The sequence below is a fragment of the Palaemon carinicauda genome, chromosome 7 (assembly GCF_036898095.1).
Source record: "Palaemon carinicauda isolate YSFRI2023 chromosome 7, ASM3689809v2, whole genome shotgun sequence".
Taxonomy (NCBI): Eukaryota; Metazoa; Arthropoda; class Malacostraca; order Decapoda; family Palaemonidae; genus Palaemon; species Palaemon carinicauda.
Genome location: NC_090731.1, coordinates 129,607,761 through 129,610,087, shown reverse-complemented (window position 1 = coordinate 129,610,087; position 2,327 = coordinate 129,607,761). Strand labels below are relative to the sequence as shown.

General features: G+C 35.4%; 1 protein-coding gene across 1 annotated transcript in view; it reads left to right on the top strand.

The window, feature by feature from the left end:
- Window positions 1-238: 238 nt before the first annotated feature.
- The window catches only part of LOC137643631 (putative tyrosinase-like protein tyr-3), a 68,954-nt gene continuing 66,865 nt past the window's right edge, over window positions 239-2,327 (top strand). The window contains exon 1 of the mRNA XM_068376349.1: window positions 239-574. Within this exon, the coding sequence (XP_068232450.1) occupies window positions 496-574 (79 nt within the window). The 5' untranslated portion in view covers window positions 239-495. The remainder of the gene's footprint in view (window positions 575-2,327) is intronic.

Sequence of the window (2,327 nt, the reverse complement as noted above, 5' to 3'; positions counted from 1 at the left end):
GTTCTTGTCAATATATGTTAGTTTAATTAACGAATTCAGAACTTATATATTTTATTTTTAATATCAGCAGCTGGCACTGATCTTTCGGGACAGGTCGGCAGACGCGAGGTTTCCCAGAGAGCATGATGCAAGTGCAGAGAGGACGGGGTAGCGGGACAAGTAGCAAGGTGGGGGGAGGGGCAATCAAGGTAAGAGTATAAAGAGTTTGGCACCGCCAGTGTTGTGCACATTCCGCGTGGTTGCAGTACAGTGAAAGGACCGGAGTGTGTGTTTCTATACCTTTGGACAACTCACAGCCGCCAGCTACGACACATTGAAAAGAGTCAGGGGAATAATTTAGACCCTTTTTATCCTTCAACTAGCCTATTCGAGGAAAGGTCCAGATTCAACAATCGTGGTCTACCTTCGGCCATTTATAAAGAAAAGGGTGCCCTAGATTATCAACTTACCGTAGAGAAAAAAAAGCCAATTTGATATTTCTAACCGTTTATCGAAATGGCTAGACTGTTTTCTCTCTTGTGCGTGGCTGGGGCAGTGTTGGTGTCTCTGGTGCCTTCAAGTCAAGCCCAAAGTGGTAAGTACACCTGAGATTCATTCATGGTATTCCTCGCTTTGGAAAACTAACGAAGGAAACTAATAATATGAATTTGTCAAAATCAAGGCATAATCAAATGAGTTCTAAAAGATTAAGAGTGGTTAATAAAAGTTATAAAAGCTACTCAAAACGATGGAAAGGGCAGTTAATTGCAGTAAAAAAAAATTTGAAGTGTTAGAAATCTTAATTTATACACCTAATGAAGCAGTGCTAACTTAATGGTAAACTACCAATTTTTTTTTTATATATATAACGCAAACGTGCACTAAAGTGTGACTACATTAACGAATAGCTACCTGACCTTGAAATCCAGAAAGACCCATAATATGAATAATGATAATGCCACAAAAGAGAGAAAAATAGGAAAATCTATAAATGCACACAATATGCAGGGAAGCAGAAAATAGGTTAATTTCAGAGGTGCTATCAGCCATGACTTTCGACTCCAGTGCTGGGGAGTTCATTTGGGTTTGAATGGTTATCCACTTAGAATCTTAGATGGAGTCGAGACCATTAGATTAAGGTCTTTATTTTTTTTATTCGTAGAGAACTAACTCTCTCTCTCTCTCTCTCTCTCTCTCTCTCTCTCTCTCTCTCTCTCTCTCTCTCTCTCTCTCTCTCTCTCTCTCTCTCTCTCTCCTATATAAGAAAGCTGATTAGCATGGTTACCTTCCTTCCACCTTCGTCCCTTTCCTGCAGAAGCCAGCAGGAAGTCAGGCCCAACGGAAAGAAAGAAAAAAGAAAGAGAGCAAAGGCACCAAATCCTCAGGAAGCGAGTTCTGTGGCCAATAGATTACTATTATTATTATTATTATTATTATTATTATTATTATTATTATTATTATTCCATACATTGGAAAAGCAAGATGCTGTAAGCCCAAGTGCTCCAACAGGGAAAAATAGCCTAGTGAGGAAAGGAAACAAGAATAATAAAAACAACAAGAGAAGTAATAAACTATCAAAATAAGATATACTGAGAACAGTAACAACATTAAATTAAATCTTTCATATATAAACTATAACACTTTAAAACCAAGAGGAAGAGAAATAAGATATATTAATTGATTGCTTCATATGTGATGGCGTAACGAACGTCTTGTTCTGTTATCAATCATTAAAGCTTCAATAAAAGTTAACAGAAAAGGATAAGCAAAGGTCTTTATTGTAAAATTAGGGAGTAAGTGCACTTTATTAAAAGACTTTATTGCTCATCTACATAAATAGAATTGCGTGTAATTAGTTGGGAATTCTATGACTTGGTTTCAATTTTAAGGAATTACTTTCTTTTGGGTTTTTGTAATAGTCATAGAAATAATAACAATAATCTTTATGTTTCCATCAACATTAGTATTATTCTTCTTATTATTGTTTCATCATTATTGTTGTTACTATATCATCATTAATAGTCGTAGCAGTATAAACACATATAGGGCAGAAACAGTCATATTGACTATCCAAGAAATTAAAGTAAAAAATAGATTTCACATAAGCAAAATATATATTTTCCTTAATTAGAAAAAATAAATCATGTCCCTAGATTATTGTTATATATTTTTTTCCGAGTAATTTCAATTTCATAAAAACAAGCAAACAGAGTGATCGCTCTGCTGGTCCTGGTGACCAGCCACCGTACCAGTCCTTTCCAGGAGCTCTAATCCTTCCTACTTTTTTTTATGACTGGAATGGTGGTTGGAATCTTTATAAAAGAATTATATTATTCTTCTCAAGTTTA